The sequence below is a fragment of the Microcaecilia unicolor genome, chromosome 3 (assembly GCF_901765095.1).
Source record: "Microcaecilia unicolor chromosome 3, aMicUni1.1, whole genome shotgun sequence".
Lineage (NCBI taxonomy): Eukaryota > Metazoa > Chordata > Amphibia > Gymnophiona > Siphonopidae > Microcaecilia > Microcaecilia unicolor.
Window position 1 is genome coordinate 409347446 of NC_044033.1, and position 19539 is coordinate 409366984.

Here is a 19539-nt window from a genome sequence, read left to right on the forward strand (position 1 = left end):
CGTTTTACAATAGATGAATTCATGTTATAATGCTCACTGCAGTGTTTAAGATGCTTCATTTTCCTAGGCACACTTTTGTGAGACTCGTAGAAATTACTGCTTATGGTATGGTAGAATTGTTCTATAGGTCCTGAGTGTTTTGTATTCTCGGCATGCCTAGTACTGGATTTTGGAGGGGGGTGTTAAAAAAATGACCGGCTCCGGGTGTCAAATACCCGAGGTATGCCACTGGACTAAAGGAAAGAAAATGGACATTTTTCCATATCACCCTTCATAGAGTCAATGTGACAGACAGACACTGATAGCATTTCATAGGGTATATTATGTTCAGATGGCTTCAGACTTGATCTTGATCCTCGGTGGGTGGCGGTAAGTGCTCCCCCTGCATGGCTACGTGGTAAGTGCAATCTTACTGCATGGCCATTTCTTTTTTTCTCGGCCTTTTTACCCACTGGAGTAAAAAGGGCCCCAGCGTGTGGCAAAAACTGCTGCTAGTGCAGGGCAGGGCCCCCTTTACCACAGCTTAGTAAAAGGGCTCCTTAGAATTTTATGATAGTGCAGGTTACAAATACCTTTTATTACTATTACGCTTCAAAACCTTGGATCCATTACACCATCAAACCTTTTGTTAACCAATACAGTAAAGACATTTTACTAAAAGATTACAAATTGCTACTGGGGAAAATGGGGCTAGTAATGCAAACACTGAAAACTAATCGATGCTATCTTTCCAAGAATAAAATATATTGAGGGCAGTATGTATGTTTTTTCCTGACTGTCAAATGTGTGGTTTGTAACTTATTTGCTTTGATATATTTTTTCCAGTTGAATATATTGTGGAATACGACTATAATGCAGTTCATGAAGATGAGCTGACAATTAAAGTTGGTGAAATCATCAAGAATGTCAAGAAACTTGAAGAAGAAGGATGGTTAGAAGGAGAAATAAATGGAAAAAGGGGGATGTTTCCTGATAATTTTGTTAAGGCAAGTACTTTGTTTTGACTGAAATGTGCAGTGACCATCATTTGCGTTGTTAGTTTTCTCTAAATATCTTTTCTTTCTTTTTTTTAAATTTTATTAATAAGATACAAATATTTTATAAGAAACTTCATTATTCCTTCTGTAAGTGACTACTCATTAGATAGTTTTTGCATGTGGGGTAGAAATATATTTAGAAAACTCAAGATGGCGATAAAAAACTTTTGGGAATTTGGGAAACATTTGCAGCTTTTCTTAATTTTCTCACTTTGCTGTTTTGCTTATTTTCTTTGGTGCATGCTTTTTTTTTTCTTGTTTCTTTTTCCTTGTCGTCAACAGCAAATGAATCCATTAACTGATGGGTTGTATCCGCCTACCAGCAGGTGGAGATAGAGAACACTGAAAGCACATGGTGTTCCTGGACGCCCAGCCCCCTCTGCCTTCAGTATATCTCTATCTCCCAGCAGGTGTGGACGTCGCTTTCTAAGGCTCCTGGATTTCTGCCTGCGGTGGCTCCTGTGCTTTGCCAGTAGAGCGGGGGGTGTTGTGGCTGGTGGTGCCCACTTTAAAGGCATACTTGGTTTTCCCTGTCCCTGCCTTACCCCATTCCCCTCCTCCCAGAGTTCCTCTGTGGCTGCCTGCCTCTAACTTTCCTCACAGTAGAAAAAAAGAGAGAGGCTCGCTTTCTCAGCGTGGCGATTTCTGAGGCTTTCTCCAGAGCTCCTGGTTCTGTGCAGCTTGACCGAAGCTCGTTTGACTCGGTCTCCTGAGGTGAGAGTGGTGCCCAGCTCCTCCGAGGAGGTTCCCGCTAACAGCGCTCTGTGCGGGGTAAGTTTTGGCGCGAAGGCGCCATTTTGTTTTCTGTATTTGATGGCTGCTGAAGGGGTTAAGCGCTGCTCCCACTGGGGGAAATGCAGATCAGCAGCGGGGCTTTGCAGCACATGCTGTCTAGATGCTAATGCTGGCATGAGCATGGCAGGCGGTGATTCTTTCTTGCCCGACGGAGTTGGCAGTGGGTGCCATTTTGGAGGTGCCGCGTGACTCGACCCTTGCGCTTGCGGAGGAGTCTGAGTGCAGGGGGACGCCTCGTTTCGAGGTTTCTAGAGGAGCTATTGCTTCCGCTTCCCCCAATGTGGGGGCGGATGTACAGGGTGAGCTTTTCTCCCCTGAATTTGTGGTGCTGATGCATAAGGCTTTTATGTTAAAATGAGCACTGCCTGAGGCTCCTGACAATTCCTTTCGGACTAGGTTGTCTCCAGTTCTTGATAGCCCAGCGTCTGCTGGAGACTTTATTTCTTCCCCCGAGCTTTTGGCTGACGCTAAACGTAGACGAGTGAATACCCTGTCTGAGGGGGCTCCTTCACTCTGTTCTCCCCCGTGGTCTAGTTTTGGGGAGTCGGGGTCTGGCAGGCCCTCACAGACTGATGATCCAGACAAGTGTGGCTGCTTGCCACAGGAGTTGGATGACCCTAAAGCGGTTCGGATTTTCCACCGCGACGAGCTGCCAGCTCTTATTTCTGATGCCTGACAGGCCCTTTGCATTGAAGATCCTGACGAGGGCACTGCCTCTTCTTTTAATCCTAGGATGGCTAGTACTAAGAAGCCTTCTCGGGCTTTTCCCATGCATGCTTCCATCCAAGAGCTTATTTCAGCTCAATGGTCTGACCCTGATGGTCCCTTGAAGGTGGCCAGGGCTATGTGTCACCTTTACCCTCTGAGTGAAAGTCTGTTGGCCCTCTTTGGGATGCCTAAAGTGGATGCGTTAGTCACAGCTGTGACTAAAAAGACTAGTCTCCCAGTGGAGGGAGGGGTTGCTTTGAAAGATATGCAGGACCGGCGGCTGGAATCCGCGCTGGACCGTTCCTTAAGGGCGGCTATTTGCAGTTCCTATGCAGCCCGGGCCTGCCTTTCCTGTTTGCAGCAGGCGGTTGAGCAGCCCGCCGATGGAGGTCGGCCCGCGTATGGAGTCTGCCCTGTCTTTTTTGGCTGATGCCCTTTATGATCTGGTCAGAGCTTCGGCTAAGCAGATGTCTGTGGCGGTTGCTGCCCACCGCCTTCTTTGGCTCCGGCATTGGGCGGCTGACATGGCCTCTAAACAAAGGCTGGTGAGGTTACCCTTTCGGGGCCTTCTTTTATTTGGGGAGGATTTGGAGAAGATTGTTCCATATCGTCCCCAGATCAATTCAGAGATTTGTGGGTTATGCCCCTCCTCTAGCAGGTTGGATAGAGCTACAATAGAGCATGTGCAGCCAGCCTCACTTCAGTATTCTTTCTGTCTAGCAGGTAGAAGGGAGCATAAGTGCAGCTCTGTAGCCTGAGGCTCCTATCCCATTCCCTCGGTTGTGTTGAGCTTTGTCTGGGATTGAGGTGCTGGAGCACATTGTGGGATACACCTGGTGGTGCCAGGTCCCTACCCTTCTCCCCCTGTCAGCCTAATTAAATTCTTTTGAGGATTTTGGCTGTATTCCTCTCCTCTCTCTTTAAAAAAAAAAAGAGAACCAGACGGAACGAATCTCCAGTCCACCCTAATTTGTGGCTTGTTTAGCAGCTTGGAGCAGTTCTCCGTTAAGATTAAGTGGAACGTGAGCAGGGCTGGGACTGCAGAGAAGGTAAGGCTTTTGAGGGCCATGTCCGTTCCGTCGGAGTCCGTTAAACACTGCTCGCGCTGCGGGGCGCGGAGGTCGGCGTCGGGTGCCTGCGAGTCTTGTTCCGCGACGGTGGTGAGACCTAGTGCGGATCAGGGAGAACGCGTTTTGAGCACCAAAGCACCAGAAGGACTCTATTCTCGTTTGGCGGGAAAGTCTGTGGGGTCGGCGCATGCACCCGCCGGCGCCATTTTCTCGCTAGCGCCGCGGTCTCAGGATGCGGCTGCGGGTTCAGCTGGGGCCACGTTCGACAGGGACGGATCGATTTCTCTCCGGGAGAAGGCGGTTGTGGGGGGATTTTCCCCAGAGTTTGTGATACTTATGCACAAAGCGTTTCCACTGCGCTCTGAGGGAGAGGGTCAGGAGGCGGCCATTTTGGGATCCGCTGCCTCGTGCTCTGAGTTGGTTCAAAAGCCGTCCAAGAGGTCCCGGTTGGAATTAGAGGAACCCTGGGGTGACGAATCGGGGCATTCAGATTCGGAGGGTGTCCCAGGGTCAGGGGAATCCTTATCAGGGCATCTGGAAGAGGGGGAGTTGCCCGCGGGTGAGGGGGATGACCCTACCGCGGCCAGGCTGTTTAAACGGGAAGAATTGATTCCGTTTATTGTGCAGGCATTACAGGTGCTAAATTTATCTCCACCCGGAATCCGCCCTTCCATCTGCGGTCAGTTCTTCCATTATGTCAGGAACTAGGATGCCGTCAAAAGCCTTTTATATTCATGAGGCTATGCAGGTGCTCATTCAAGCACAATGGGATTCCCCTGAGGCCAGTCTGCGGGTGGCTCGGGCGATGGGCAAGCTGTGTCCCTTGAGGCAGGGGGACTTGGAGTGTTTGCGCATGCCGGTGGTCGATTCTTTGATTTCAGCAGTGGCAAAGAAGATCTCCTTACCCATGGAGGGCGGTGCAACTCTCAAAGATCCTCAGGAGAAGACGCTGGAAGCTTCGGTCAAGGCTTCGTTTGAGGTCACAGCATTGACTTTACAGGCCTCAGTCTGCGGTTGATATATTGCAAGAGCATGCCTGTCTTGGGTACAAAAGGCGGCATCGCTGGACGATTTGATTGAAGTTCTTCTGCACCTGCAGTCAGGATTGGCATATTTGGTGGATATCTTATACGACATCCTTAGGGCTTCCGCTAAGGGGGTGTCTTTAGCGGTGTCGGCTAGGCGCTGGATCTGGTTAAAGCATTGGGCCGCTGACTTGCCTTCTAAGTCAAGATTGGCTCGGTTGCCCTTTAAGGGGAAGCTACTGTTTGGTGAAGAACTAGCTCAGATTGTTAAGGATCTTGGTTGCCGGAGGATAAATCTAAGTCCCAGGCGAGATCTTTCTGCCCGCGTTTCAGAGAGGCCAAACGGTATAGACCTGGGAGAGTCGGAGGCTTCCAAAAGCCCCGTTTTCCTCAGAAGCCACAGCAGTCCTTTTGTTCGGAGCGAAAGCTTCCTCCCGCGGCTCCCCGTAGTCAGCCAGGAGGCCGAGGCATGCAATGATGGGGCCCTGGTCCAGTCCTCTCCGTCGATAGGGGGACGGCTGTCTCATTTCGGGGAGGAATGGGCCAGGGTGACTGCAGACGTATGGGTGCTGGACATTATTCGAGATGGCTACAAGCTAGAATTTGCTCGTCCGTTAGGAGACAGTTTTCTCGAGTCTCCTTGCAAGTCTGTGATAAAGAGCGCAGCGGTGCGGGACACCTTGGCAGAGTTACTTTGTCTGCAGGCAGTTGTTCCGGTTCCTACGGGCGACATCGGCTGCGGTCGATACTCGATTTATTTTGTAGTGGAAAAGAAAGGAGGATCTTTTCGTCCAGTGTTAGATTTCAAGGCGGTCAACAGGGCTCTGTTGGTGTGCCACTTCCAGATGGAAACGCTTTGGTCGGTGCTGGCGGCGGTGCAGCCGGGAGAATTTTTGGCTTCCCTCGACCTAAAGGAAGCCTACTTGCACATTCCCATCTGGTCCCTCACCAAAGGTTCCTTCGTTTTGCAGTGTTGGGTCAACATTTTCAGTTCAGAGCCATGCCATTTGGTCTTGCCACGGCGCCAGGCACCTTCTCCAAGGTAATGGTGGTAGTGGCGGCCTTTCTACAAGCCAGAGGGCTGCATGTTCATCCTTATCTCGACGATTGGTTGATCCGCGCTCCGTCTCACGCAGAGTGCGTACGGGCAACTCAGACGGTCATGGATCTCCTTCAGTCTCTGGGCTGGGTGATAAATATTCCCAAGAGTCATCTCGTCCCATCTCAAACCCTGGAGTACCTGGGAGTACGACTGGATACCCGTCAGAGCAGAGTTTTTCTGCTGGAACAACGACAGGCGAAGCTGTTGAAGCAGATTTCTTCCCTGTCTCAGATGAAGGCTCCAAGAGCGTGGGACTATGTTCAGGTGCTGGGCTCTATGGTGGCGACGATCGAGGTCGTTTCTTGGGCCCGTAGTCACATGCGGCCTTTGCAATGGCATCTCCTCAGCCGCTGGTCTCCCCTGTCCGAGGATTATGCGATCCGTCTTCCCTGGACACCTCAAGCTCTTTTTGCTCTACGGTGGTGGCTTAGATCAGAAAACCTGATTCTGGGCATGCCTCCGGCCACGCCGGAGTGGTGTGTGGTGACGACGGATGCCAGTCTGTCGGGTTGGGGGGCTCACTGTCTCGGTCATTCAGCTCAGGGGAGTTGGACTCCATTGGAGTCCAAGTTGCAGATCAATCTGTGGAGGAGTGGCCTAGTAGTTAGGGTGGTGGACTTTGGTTCTGGGGAACTGAGGAACTGAGTTCGATTCCCACTTCAGGCACAGGCAGCTCCTTGTGACTCTGGGCAAGTCACTTAACCCTCCATTGCCCCATGTAAGCCGCATTGAGCCTGCTATGAGTGGGAAAGCGCGGGGTACAAATGTAAAAAAAAAAAAAAAAATCTCCTGGAACTTCGGGCAATCCGGTTGGCACTCCTAGCTTTCGAGACGTTGTTGAGGGATCAACCAGTCCGAGTCCTCTGCGACAATGCGACGGCGGTGGCATATGTCAATCGGCAGGGCGGAACTTGAAGTACTCCGCTGGCAGAAGAGGCGTCCGTACTGTGTCTTTGGGCAGAGAAGCGTCTAGTTCTGTTGTCAGCCGCTCACATAGCGGGAGTTCTCAACGTGCAGGCCGACTTTCTCAGTCGGAATCGCTTGGATGCCGGGGAGTGGGAGCTCTCTCAGTCGGCTTTCCGCCAGATTGTGGATCGCTGGGGGACTCTGGTGATGGATCTAATGGCTTGATTCTCCAATGCCAAGGTGACCCAGTTCTTCAGCAGAGGCAGAGAGTTCGGGTCCGAAGGAATAGACGCTCTTCTTCAACCGTGGCCGTTAGAGCTTCTGTATGTCTTTCCTCCTTGGCCGATGGTCGAATAGTGGGGGAAAATCTCTCGTCATCCGGGTCCGGTAATACTTGTCGCGCCGGACTGACCCAGACGTCCTTGGTTTGCGGATTTGATTCGCTTCCTGATCGACGAGCTGTTCCATCTGTCTCACTTTCCAGATCTTCTCCATCAGGGGCCAGTAGTGATGAAGGATCACGCTCCATTTGGGCTTACGGCCTGGCTATTGAACGGTCGCGGCTGATGCGTAAAGTATATCCGGAGGCGGTTATTGGGACAATGTTACAGGCACGCAAACGTTCCACTTCAACTGCGTATGCTAGGGTGTGGAGGACGTTCGTTGCTTGGTGTTCCTTAGCAGGCATTTCCCCTCAATCAGCCCCTCTTGGGTCCATTTTGGCTTTTTTGCAGGAAGGGATGGTTAAGGCGCTGTCGCTAAGTACGGTAAGGGTTCAGGTGGCAACATTGGCCTGCTTTAGGGGTCGCTTGGTGAAGTACTCCGTAGCTTCTCATCCGGATATCGTGCGTTTTCTTCGCGGTGTAGGGCATATCAGACCTCCACGTGTCCCGGTGGTGCCGGATTGGAATTTGAACCTGGTCCTTAGGGCATTGCAGTGGCCTCCTTTTGAGCCCCTGAGTAAAGCATCGTTGAAGGATCTCACGTTGAAGACTGTTTTTGGTGGCAATGGCTTCAGCCAGGCGGGTGTCTGAGCTTCAGGCGCTTTCGTGCAGAGACCCCTTTCTCCGTTTTTCGGAGACGAAAATATCGATTCGGACGGTGCCCTCCTTTGTTCCTAAGGTAGTTACGCGATTTCATGTTAACCACCATCCTTCAAGCAAGAGGATTTTCCTCACAACTTTCGAGCTCTGCGGTGTTTAGATGTTAGGAGAGCTCTTCTGTGTTATTTGGAGGCGACTAATCCGTTTCGGAAGTCAGATCATTTTTTTGTGCTGTTTGCAGGTCATAAGAAAGGAAACATGGCTTCTAAGGCAACGGCCGCTCGGTGGCTTAGGGAGACGATTGCGTCTGCTTACCTTTTGATGGGGAAGTCTTCCCCTCTTCACATTCGGGCACACTCTACGAGGGCTCAGGCTACGTCTTTTGCGGAGTGTCGTCCGGTGCCATTGGAGGACATTTGTAAAGCGGCGACTTGGTCATCTTTGCATACATTTGCTAAGCATTACCGTCTTGATATCGCTGCGCGTCGGGAGGCGATTTTTGGGACTTCAGTTTTGACGGCCGGGGTAGGCCGGTCCCACCCTTGAAGAGGATTGCTTTGATATATCCCACAAGTCTCTGGATTGATCTGGGGACGATATGGAAGGTAAAATTATGTCTTACCTGATAATTTTCTTTCCATTAGTCCCTCAGATCAATCCAGAGGCCCTCCCTGGGATTCGCTTTCCTAATCGGATTCAGTATACTTCAGTCGGTTCTGTTCACGTTCCTTTGTTATCTGGATGGTTAAGGGTGTTAAAATGTGTTACATTGTGTTTATATCTATATTTCTAAGTTTTAGCAGCTCGGAGAATTTCTTCCAAGTTATGCTGCTTTTGCAGAGACAGGAGAGTGTTCTATGGTTCAGTTTACATTTCTACTGCTTTTGTATCGTTATACTGAAGTAAGGCCGGCTGCACGTGCTCTATTGTAGCAAACTTCGGAGTTCTCTCTATCTAACCTGCTAGAGGAGGGGCATAACCCACAAGTCTCTGGATTGATCTGAGGGACTAATGGAAAGAAAATTATCAGGTAAGACATAATTTTACCTTAAGGACCTAGGGGACTCTAAGTCCCAACGGTTGTCTGAGGATAAGCCGAGGCCTTCTTCCAAAGTCCTTCTTTTCCCTCCTCTTCCAGGCCAAGTTTTTGCGAAACTAGCAGGTATCGCCCGGGGCGCTCTGCGGGGTTTGGTCAACGTACCCGTTTCCAGCAGAGGAACTCCATTCGGACAAACACGCTGCGGCATCCGGGCAACGTCCAGGAGTTCAGGGGCGTCCTGCACAATGATGGGGCGCCGGTCCACTCGTCGGTTCCCGCAGTAGGGGGTCGTCTCTTCCTCTTTCTCGAGGAGTGGACCAAGATTACTTTGGATCAGTGGGTCCTGGACCTGATCAGAGAAGGTTACCGACTAGAATTTGCTGCCTCGGTGTGAGACGTTTTTGGAGTCCCGATGCGGCACTGCAGTCGAGGACGGCGGTAAACGAGACCTTGCAGGTGTTGCTGAAGCTCGGAGCGGTGGTTCCGGTTCCTCCCGCTGAATGCGATTGCGGGCGCTACTCCATCTATTTTATGGTGCCTCGAAAAGGCCAGACCTATCCTTGACTTACGCAGAGTCAACGAGGCCTTAGGAGTGCGACACTTACGCATGGAAACCCTGCGCTCCGTCATTGTGGCGGTACAGCCAGGAGAGTTTCTCACGTCTCTGGACCTCAAGGAAGCGTATTTGCATATTCCCATCTGGCTACCGCATCAGCGGTTGCTCCGGTTTGCGGTATTGAGCCAACATTTCCAGTTTCGCGCCTTGCCTTTCGGCCTGGCAACTGCCCCTCGGACGTTTTCCAAGGTGATGGTAGTGGTGGCTGCCTTTCTCAGGCGAGAGGGTATCAGAGTTCACCCTTATCGCGATGACTGGCTCATCAGAGCGGATTCGGCAGACGAAAGCCGACTTGCCACAGGCAGAGTTGTTACAGTTCTTCAGACTCTGGGCCGGGTAGTCAATATGCCCAAAAGTCACCTGATCCCCTCTCAGTCTCTTGAGTATTTGGGGGTCCAGTTCGACATGGCTTCGGGGTTCATTTTTCTTCCCGACAAGAGGCGTCTCAAGCTTCAGAATCAGGCCCGCCTGCTCCTGCGGATGCCTCTCCCGCGAGCTTGGGACTTTGTTCAGCTCCTGGGATTGATGACGGCCACCATGGAGGTGGTTCCCTGGGCAAGAGCTCACATGAGGCCACTGCAGCTTGTTCTGCTTCAGCAGTGGTCTCCGATTTCCCAGGAATACCAACGCAGACTAAGGTGGCTTCCTGCGGCCCAGCGCAGTATGGATTGGTGGCTTTCCGAAGGCATGCTGCGGCAGGGGATGCCACTGGTTCTTCCTTTTTGGTGTCTGGTGATAACGGATGCCAGCCTTTCGGGCTGGGGAGCTCATTACCGGGGACGCTATGCTCAGGGTCTGTGGTTCACCGCGGAAGCGGGATGGTCCATCAATCGCTTGGAACTGAGAGCGATATCCATGCTCTTCTGGCCTTCCACAGGACGCTGAAGGGTCTTCCTGTCCAAGTTCTGTCGGACAACACGACAGCAGTGGCCTACATCAATCGTCAGGGCATCACTCAGCGCAGGACTCTGGCTGCGGAGGCGTCTCAGATCTGCGACTGGGCCGAGCACCACCTAGAGCTGCTGTCCGCGGCTCACATAGCCGGTCAGAGCAACGTACAAGCCGATTTCCTCAGCAGACATCAAATCGACCCAGCAGAATGGGAACTGGCAGAAGAAGTTTTTCTTCAGATTTGTGCCAAATGGGGGACTCCAGGCTTGGACCTCATGGCGTCAAGCGTAAATGCCAAAGTCCCTCACTTTTTCAGCAGAAGGAGAGATCCTCGCTCGGTGGGGTTGGATGCTCTGTCTCAACCTTGGCCCTCGGGCCTCCTGTATGTGTTCCCTCCTTGGCTCTTGATAGGGCGAGTACTACTTTGGATTCGCCTGCACCGAGGATTGGTGATTCTCATCGCCCTGGATTGGCCAAGACGTCCGTGGTACGCGGATCTCCGGTGGATGCTGGTGGACGCGCCTCTTCCTTTGCCTCGGATTCCGAATTTGTTAGTTAAGGGTCCGGTGACTATGGAAGATCCTTGCTGCTTTGGTCTTATGGCCTGGCTCTTGAGAGGGCGCAATTGAGGGACAATGGCTATTCTAATAAGGTTATTGCCATGCTCTTGCAGGCTCACACGCGGTCTACCTCTGCAACTTATGCTCGGATCTGACGCGCTTTTGAGGCGTGGTGTACTCCAAAGTCTATCACGCCGACTCTGGCGACAGTCTTGCTTTTGCTGGACTTTTTGCAGGACGGGCTACAAAAGGGCCTGGCCTACAATTCCCTTTGAGTTCAAGTGGCAGCGTTGGCCTGCTTCCGGGGGAAAGTCCCTTGCTTGTCCCTTGCTGCTCATCCGGATATTGTCCGATTTCACAGAGGAGCACTTCGTCTCCATCCTCCTTTGCGGTCGCCCTGTCCGGCTTGGAAACTGGGGCTGCTGTTGAAGGCGCTCCAGCGATCTCCATTTGAGCCTCTTAAACGGGCTTCTGAGAAGGATGTGACTCTCAAGACAGTTTTTTAGTGGCAATGACGTCAGAAAGAAGAGTTTCTGAGCTTCAGGCTCTTTCCTGTCGGGATACTTTTTTTTTACAGTTCTCGGAATCCGGGGTAACTGTTCGTACGATGCCTTCCTTTCTGCCTAAGGTGGTTTCAGCTTTTCACCTGAACCAGCCCATTTTTCTTCCTTCCTTTTGTAAGGAGGAGTTTCCGGACTCCTTTGGGCAGTTGCGCCTTTTGGATGTCCTCAGGGCTCTGTGGCAGTATCTGCAGATGTCAAATGAGTTTAGAAATTCTGATCATTTATTTATTCTGTTGGCAGGTCCCCAACGGGAGTTTCCGGCGTCTAAGGCCACTATAGCCAGCTGGCTTAAGGAACTCATTTTTTTCTGCTTATCTGCTTTCAGGGCGGTCGCCGCCTGAAGCGTTTAAAGCGCACTCTACGAGGGCAATGTCCTCTTCGTGGACTGAAATGGGTGTCTTTTCTCTTCAAGAGATCTGTTGTGCGGCTACCTGGGCTTCTCAGCTCTCTTTTGTGCGGCATTACAGGCTAGATGTGGCAATGCGGCAGGATGCGCATTTTGGAGCGCAAGTGCTTGCTCGCGGAGTTGCCTGTTCCCACCCTACTTAGGGAGTGCTTTGGTTCATACCATCAGTTAATGGATTCACTGGCTGTTGATGACAAGGAAGGGAAAATTAGGTTCTTACCTTGATCATTTTCTTTCCTTTAGTCACAGGAGATGAATCCATGATCCCTCCCTGTGTGACTTTAGTTTTTGTACAGATGTTGTATACAGACATTGTGCCTCATCAGGAGTACTTGAAGACAAGCTATCAGAGTTACTACATGCTGTTTTTATTGCAGGAGGTTGATAATGTCCCTCCTTTGTTTGGTTATTGCTCCGGTTTAGGGGCGTTTGTTCTCTGTGAGGAAAGTTTATGTTGTTTTGCCTTTCTTATTCACTCTGCTTTGGAAATTTCATATACTGAAGGCAGAGGGGGCTGGGCGTCCAGGAACACCATGTGCTTTCAGTGTTATCTCCACCTGCTGGTAGGCGGATACAACCCATCAGTTAATGGATTCATCTGCTGTGACTAAAGGAAAGAAAATTATCAAGGTAAGAACCTAATTTTCCCTTAGTTTAGATTTTTATAGTGTTTGCTTCCTTTTGTTTTACTTTCCTAAATTCTGGGTACCAGAGAAATGGATGCTTTATTTTGCAAGTGATTGCTATAAAGGTTTCTACTGGCTTCGATAGTATTCATTTCCTTTAGAGATTAGATTCCTGCTTTGTGAGGGGTGAGAAAGGCAAAGCTTCTTAAGGCATTTTACCTGTTTTTAAGATGGAGCCAATCTTTTTGACTTGTAGACTTGCTAAAGACATCTAGGTGGCCTGCAGGTGGTTCAGAATGTGACCGTATGCATTATCACTGGTTGTTATATTTCAGGCCATATAACCCCCTGTTTTTGTCTTTAAACTAGCTTCCTTTTGAACTTTCAAGTTTGATTTTTAAAATGATAGTCATAGTTTTTGAAGGCCTGCATGGGATTTGAGCCTTTCAAATATTTGACGTACTTTTCCTATGTGCTCCTTCAAATGTACTGTGCTCTTTACAGGGGTCTGCATTCTTTTAGTCCATGCTCTTTGCCTGATTTGTATGCGTGATTGCACTCCTAGTCTATGTTGACAACTTCCATCAGTCTTCATTAAGACAGTTCTTTTTTATGTTTCAAAAATATGGCAGTAATAATTCACGGTGAGTCAAATTTAGCTACAGGTGGTATTTCTGTGTCCCCAGAGGGCTCAGTCTGTTTTTGTACCTAACCACTGGAGGATTAAGTGGCTTGCTCAAGGCCACAAGGGATGTGCCCCTGCTGTCTGGTTCACAGCCTGCTGCTCTAACCACAAGGCTACTCCTCTTCTCCTTCAGATTACATTTCAGTGCTGGGTTTTAATTAGGTTTCATACTAATCTGGGATGTACTGTTCTGAACAAGTGGGTGTTATCTACTTCTGCTAGCAGATGGAGGAAGAGAACACGGATCTTTTCCAGTGAACTCACCAGTATAACCTGCTAGTGCTCATTGGGAAAATCCCAGTGTTTTTCTCCACCTCTAGCAGATGGTAGGTTGTTCAGGCTGGTGCTCCCAGTCCCTGACCTTGCTCCCGGCTCTGTTGACTGAGGCTGCACAGTGAGATTGAGCCTAATGGCTGCTCTTAGGTTACCTGGTCTCTGGAATGGACTTGGTTGAGATCAGAACATGGCTCTTCTGCCCCCCCCCCCCCCCCCCCCCCCCGATGGGATTTTTAGTGTCCACTGGGTTAGTCATTGTCTCAGTTCTGTTTGACCCTGCCTGCCTGGCAGGTACGGGTTCCCATTTTCCTACTGTTCCCCTCTTTGCCTGTGCACCTATTTGGGTGATGTTTTCATGGACTCTCCCTGCAGCACCCCAGCGTTTTGGATGTGGGGAAATAATGATCTGTTTTGCCTGGTTTAGCTTTATTTTGCCAGAGTTGTCTTCCAATCTCCCTGGGCTGATCATGGTCTCGATGTCTTCGGTGGGAACAGTAGCCATTTTGTCTTCCCATTGGGGCTGGGAGGGGCGAGAAGCATCTCTCTGATGCCCACCCCGTGTCTGCCTGCTGTGTGTGTGTGTGTGTGTGGGGGGGGGGGGGGGTTGGTCTTGATTGGGCCTCTGGCTCTTTTTGGCTCTAAACCATGTCCCAAATGGTTAAACAAGCCCTGCAGGCAGAGGCTGGCCCCTCGGTCAGTGGTGGGTTCCATAGGTGCCTGGAAGTCTCTAACTGGGGCCTCATTCTGGGGGCCAAGCACTACAGAGGGACTGGAGGGGACTTCTGATGCCCCAAGATGCTCTGGATGGACCCTGAAGGGATCAGGAGGGTCTCTCTGACCCCCTGATCTGCCTTGTACTCTGATTTTGAGGAGAATTTTCCAATCGAGGAGAAAGGAGTGGTCCCATTTGATTTAGCTCTTCCATCAGGAAGTGCTTTCTTGTCTCATTGATGTCACGGAGGTCTTTGGGATGCTGAAGGCTCCTGCAGTAGACCCCTCTGAAGGGGACCCCCCTGAAGCATTTCTCACTTGACAAGGCCCTCAACCAAATGATACTGTTAGAGTGGGAGTACCTGAATGAGACTTTTAAGGGGGCCATGGCCCTAGATTTATACCTTCGCAGCTGGAGAGGTACTGGATGTACCCTAAGGTGGATACTCTTTTCACTGTGGTCACCAAAAAGACCACTGTCCCTGTGCAAGAGCTCCATGAAAAGCATATGGAGCAGCAGTTTTAGATTGCCTTTTTCTTTGGGATGTCTGGAGTTGTCTACCACCTGCAGCAGCTATGTGTGAGAGCCATGCTGTGTTGGGTGCAGCAGTTGCCAGAGTCCTTTGAAATCTTGTCTGGAATCTGGCACACCCTTCCTCGTGGATTTTTTACGATTTGTTCTGTTTTTCCTCCTGATCAGTTGCCGTTTCTGTGATGGGTTGGCACTGGCTATGACTACATCAGTGGGTTGTGATACGGTCTCTATGAAAGTTTCTCAGTAAGCTGCACTTTTGGGGACGCTTGCTGTTTGAGAGGGATCTGGGGAATTTGGTGAACGATATGGAGAAGGCTTGGCCTCTTTGCTTCCCTGAGCTGACGCAAAAGAGTTCTCAGCGGTCCTCAATCTCTAGAGGCAGCTCTAGTGCAGCAGATCAATTGAGGCTTGCTTGGGGCTCGTCTCCCCAGGCTTCAAATTCAGGTAGATACTTTAAGCTGAGCTCCTTTCGTTGCCCATAAGAGCCAGTTACTCTGGTCCCTCACGTGGGGCCAGAGTGGCCTGGCCTGCCCAGTGAGAGTGCACCGGGCTCTCTACCAGGTCTGGTAGGGGGCAGGATGTCGCTTTTCTGCCACGAGTGGGCCCACATCACCTCAGATCAGTGGGTACTGGAGGTGGTCAAAAAGGGTGACTTCCTGGAATTTACCCACACCGTTCCTGATGCCTTCATGGTATCCACATGTGGTTCTGAACTAAAGCATCAGTCTGTCACGGTTACTCAGCAGCATTTTCTTAGGCTTGGAGCAGTTGAACCCTTTCCATTACTGGAGTGAGATCTGGGACGTTATTCCACTGAGTTTGTTGTCCCAAAGAGCAGCTCCTTTCAACCCATCCTTGAGCTGAAGGCGAGTGAATACTTCGCTTTACATGGTATGTCCTGTATGCAAAAGAATTATTCATCTGCAAAAGCGGAATTTAGCCATCGGAATCTATTCCCAGCATACTATAAAAACTGTATGTGGGAAATAACACATCCGTAAAATAAGAATAGCCATACTGCGTCAGGCCAGTGGTCCATCTAGCCCAGTATTCTTCTTCCAACAGTGGCAAATTCAGGTCACAAGTACCTGGCAGAAACCCAATTATTGAGCTGGACATGGGGAAAGCCACTGCTTGCCCCAGGATTGGTAGCATGGAATGTTGCTACTAATTGGGTTTCTGCCAGGTACTTGTGACCTGAATTTGCCACTGTTGGAAGAAGAATACTGGGCTAGATGGACCACTGGCCTGACGCAGTATGGCTATTCTTATTTTACGGATGTGTTATTTCCCACATACAGGTTTGAACAAGTTTCTGGAGAAAATGTCCATAGTGTGTTATTGAGCTGGACATGGGGAAAGCCACTGCTTGCCCCAGGATTGGTAGCATGGAATGTTGCTACTAACACACTATGGACATTTTCTCCAGAAACTTGTTCAAACCTTTTTTTTAAACCCCGATATGCTAACTGCTGTTACCACATCCTCCGGCAGCAAGTTCCAGAGCTTAACTATTTTTGAGTGAAAAAATATTTCCTCCTATTTGTTTTTAAAAGTATTTCCATGTCATTTTATTGAGTGTCACCTGGTTTTTGTACTTTTTGAACGAGTGAAAAATCAATTAATTTCTACCTGTTCTACACCACTCAGAATTTTAAAGACGTCAGTCATAGCTCCCCTCAGCAGTCTGTTTTCCAAGCTGAAGAGCCCTAACCTCTTTAGCCTTTCCTTATATGGGAGGAGTTCCTTCCTCTTTTGGTTGCTTTTCTTTGAACCTCTTCTATTTCTGCTATACCTTTTTTTGAGATACAGCAACCAGAATTGAATGCAGTACTCAAGGTGAGTTCATACTGTGGAGTGATAGAGGCATTATAATATTCTTGGTCTTATTTTGCATCCCTGTTTGCTTTTTTGGCCACCGCCTCTTGTGGGGAAGACTCTGCTGAAACTCAAGACAAGACCACGGGACCATGATCTTAATCGTGCCTTACTGGTCTCGGCAGATCTGGTTCCCTCTTCTTCTGGAGTTATCCTCCAAAGAACCTTGGAGATTGGAGTGTTTTCAGATCCTCATCTCGCAGAAAGAGAAATTTCTTCTACATCCCAGCATTAAGTCTCTGGCCATCACGGCCTGGAGGTTGAGAGCCTAGCATTTGCTTCTCTGTCTGTCAGAGGGTTTCTCCCGAGTCTTGCTGGCTTCCAGGAAAGATTCCACTAAGAGATGGTGTTCTTTCAAATGGAGGATGTTTGGTGTGAGGGCAAGGCCCTATATCCTGTTTACTGTTCTATACTGTCCCTGCTTGAACACCTCCACCTTTCTGAGTCTGGTCTCAAGACCAACTCTGTAAGGGTTCACCTCAGTGCAATTAGTGCTTATCAGCATGTAAAGGGTAAACCCATCTCTGGACAGCCTCTAGTTGTTCGCTTCATGTAAGGTTTGTTATTGTCATTGGACCTCCATGCCGTTCTCACCCAGCTGATGAGAGCTCCTTTTGAGCCACTGGATTCTTGCCATCTGAAGTACTTGACCTGGAAGGTCAATTTCTTGGTGGCAGTTACTTCAGCTCATAGAGTCAGTGAGCTTCAGTCCTTAATAGTGGATGCACCTTATACTAAGTTTAATCACAACAGAGTAGTCCTCCGCATGCACCCCTAAGTTCCTACCAAAGGTTGTGTTGGAGTTCCATTTGAACTAGTCGTTTGTCTTGCCAACATTCCTTCCCCAACCTTATGCCTATCCTGGTGAGAGCACTTTGCACACCTTAGACTGCAAGCGAGCATTTATATTTATATTTATTGCATTTGTATCCCACATTTTCCCACCTTTTTTGCGGGTTCAGTGTGGCTTACAATATATTATGAATCATGGAAATCCAATTTGTTACAACTCGGTTATGGATTACATTGTGATGAGTTATGCGAGACAAAGTCAAAGTATCGTTAAGGAATAAAATAATGGAAAAGAGCACTGAAACATTGGAAGGAAATAACGGAAACAAAAAGGGGCGATATATAATAACAGGAGAACATTTGGTATACATTTTCTGTGAGTAAAGGTATGAGTGTGGTGAGATTAAGGGGGATGAGAATTCAGAAGTGGCTGTATTGATGCATTACTGAACAGTGAGTGTGGACTTTGTGTTTTGGTTCTTTCCGTAAATTTTCTCAAAAAGATGGGTCTTCAATAGTTTGCGGAAGGTGGCTTGCTCGTAGATCGTTTTCAGGTTGCGCGGCAGTGTATTCCAGAATTGCGTGCTCATGTAAGAAAAGGTTGACGTGTGCAGCGCCTTGTATTTCAAGCCCTTGCAATTAGGGAAGTGGAGGTTGAGGAAAGTTCGGGATGATCTTTTAGCGTTTCTGGGTGGTAAGTCTATTAAATCAGACATGTAGGCTGGGGCTTCACCGTGAATGATTTTGTGGACTAATGTGCATACTTTAAAAGTAATGCGTTCCTTGAGTGGGAGCCAGTGTAGCTTCTCTCATAAGGGTTTTTCACTTTCATATTTTGGTTTTCCGAAGATGAGTCTGGCTGCTGTATTCTGGGCTGTTTGAAGTTTCCTCAGTATTTGCTCTTTGCAACCTGCGTATAGTGAGTTGCAGTAGTCCAGATGGCCGAGTACGAGAGATTGCACTAGGCTGCGAAAGACGGATCTTGGGAAGAATGGTCTTATTCTTTTCAGTTTCCACATGCAGTAGAACATCTTTTTGGTTGTGTTGTTTGCATGAGTTTCAAGTGTTAGGTGGCGGTCGATAGTGACTCCAAGGATTTTTAACGTTTCTGAGATTGGAAGGTTTAGTTTTGGTGTGTTTATAACGGTGAATTCATTCGTGTTGTACTGGGAAGTGAGTATCAGGCATTGAGTTTTTTCTGCATTTAGTTTCAAGCGAAATGCATCTGCCCAGGTGTTCATGATGTGTAGACTTTGGTTGATTTCATTGAAGATTTCTTTAATGTCTTGTTTGAAAGGGATGTATATTGTTACATCATCGGCGTATATATATGGGTTGAGGTTATGGTTTGATAGGAGTTTTGCCAAGGGGATCATCATTAGGTTGAAAATGGTTGGTGAGAGGGGTGATCCTTGTGGTACTCCACATTCAGGTGTCTATGCAGCAGATGTGGTTGAATTCGATGTGACTTGATATGACCGCTGGGTTAGGAACCCCTTGAACCAGTTTAGGACATTTCCTCCAATGCCAAAATATTCAAGTGTGTGTAATAGGATTTCATGGTCAACCATGTCGAAGGCACTTGACATATCAAATTGTAGGAGGAGTATATTGTTGCCGGTTGCAATCGTTTGTTTAAATTGAGTCATAAGGGTAATTAATACTGTTTCTATGCTGTGATTCGACCGGAATCCTGATTGGGCATCATGCAGTATTGAGTGTTTGTTTAGATAGTTTGTGAGTTGTTTAGTTACCATTCCTTCGGTTATTTTGGTTATTAGTGGTATGGATGCTACTGGTCTGTAATTGGTTATTTTGCTTGCGCTTTTCTTTGTATCTTTGGGTATTGGGGTGAGTAAAATTTTTCCTTTTTCTTTAGGGAAAAGTCCGTTTTGTAGCATGAAGTTTACGTGGTTCGTTAGGTCTATTATGAATTGGCCAACTACGTGGAGCGGACAAGGCCCCACAGACATTACACCCAACTTTTTATTTCTTTTGAACCCAACAGGATGAAGGTCGCAATTAGGAAATTCACAATCTCTGGCAGATTGCATTTCTTTCTCTTATGCCCAGGCTGCGCTGATGTTGGAGGGTCATGTCCAGGCTCATAATGTCAGAGCCATGGCTGTATCGGTAGCCCACTTGCGGTCAGCCTCTGTTGAAATTTGCTGCGACATGGTCTTCAGGCCACACATTCATATCTCATTACTTCGTTGAGCAGGATACCCGATGCGACAGTTCGGGCAAATAGTGTGCTGAATCTGTTTGGGGTTTA

At 48.9% G+C, this 19539-nt stretch overlaps 1 protein-coding gene across 1 annotated transcript in view; it reads left to right on the forward strand.

Moving 5' to 3' along the window:
• Positions 1-19539, forward strand: part of CD2AP (CD2 associated protein) — a 442106-nt gene that overhangs the window by 20315 nt on the left and 402252 nt on the right. The window contains 1 exon segment of the mRNA XM_030198789.1: positions 826-986. Coding sequence (XP_030054649.1) covers positions 826-986 — 161 coding nt within the window.